This window comes from Podarcis muralis, chromosome 10 (genome assembly GCF_964188315.1).
Source record: "Podarcis muralis chromosome 10, rPodMur119.hap1.1, whole genome shotgun sequence".
NCBI classification, from domain to species: Eukaryota; Metazoa; Chordata; class Lepidosauria; order Squamata; family Lacertidae; genus Podarcis; species Podarcis muralis.
The window spans coordinates 76,326,613-76,327,513 of NC_135664.1; the positions used below are offsets into that span (position 1 = coordinate 76,326,613).

The following is a 901-nucleotide window of genomic DNA, read 5'->3' on the forward strand; positions in this document are numbered from 1 at the left end:
GCCCCAAGCCCAGCTACATTACTCCGCTATTGCACAAGCTACCCCCAACGAGGGCATTACAGCACAGATCCTGCAACACACCTTCTATCCCCAGGTCCTGTTTTCCATTGTGGAGACATGGGTGACATAGGAAGGGTATGGGAGGCCAAAGGTTGTTGGCATCTGTCTGTCCTAAGAGACGAGGGAGTGAGCCTTCAGGGATGAAGTCAAACCAGTGGAGAATCACAGCACCTGCTGTGGCTGCAGAACTGGAAACATGGAACTGTTGCCTCCCGCCTTGTCTTTGCTGCATTAGCAGTGCTGAAGTGGCCTCCCTGAGGCGCAAGCCTAGGAAGTGTGTCTGGAGGTCCTGGGCTGCCCCCCCCCCCGGCCTGACTGTTGGGGTCCCAAGGAAAGCAGAGCAATCCGTTTGGCACCAGCTTGGCTGCAGGAGTTGCCAGAATGAGGCATAAAAGGTCCCCTCCAACTGTCTCTGGGACTCCATTCTGGATTTGTGGAGGGTCTACTCCTGAGCCTTTTCTTCTCCCAAAGATATCCCGCGAGCCCTCTTTCGTTGTGGCAGCTGAAGGAAGACGATGAAAGGAACATCCTCCTTTGGAGAGCGTCGCAATAAGATGCACACTTTGTGTCTTCGATGTGGTCCCAAGGCCATTCATCTCCAGAAGTCTACCTGTGGAAAATGTGGATATCCTGCTAAGCACAAGAGAAAGTATAACTGGAGCGCTAAGGCCAAGAGGCGCAATACTACCAGAACTGGCCGTATGAGGCATCTGAAAAAGGTCTACTGCAGATTCGGAAATGGATTCTGTGAAGGAACAGCACCAAAGCCCAAGAGAGCTGCTGTTGCAGCATCCAGCTCATCTTAAGGAGTCAAATGTCTTTTTGAAATAAATGGCCTGAA

General features: G+C 52.1%; 1 protein-coding gene across 1 annotated transcript; it reads left to right on the plus strand.

The window, feature by feature from the left end:
• The first annotated feature begins 575 nt into the window (after nt 1–575).
• LOC114604873 (large ribosomal subunit protein eL37-like) lies at nt 576–901 on the plus strand. Its single transcript, XM_077935636.1, has one exon. The coding sequence runs from the start codon at nt 576–578 to the stop codon at nt 864–866; it is 291 nt and encodes a 96-aa protein (XP_077791762.1). The 3' UTR covers nt 867–901.

Coding starts and splice junctions, on each gene's coding strand:
- LOC114604873 (XM_077935636.1), top strand. CDS start 576: ATGAAAGGAACATCCTCCTTTGGAGAGCGTCGCAATAAGATGCACACT.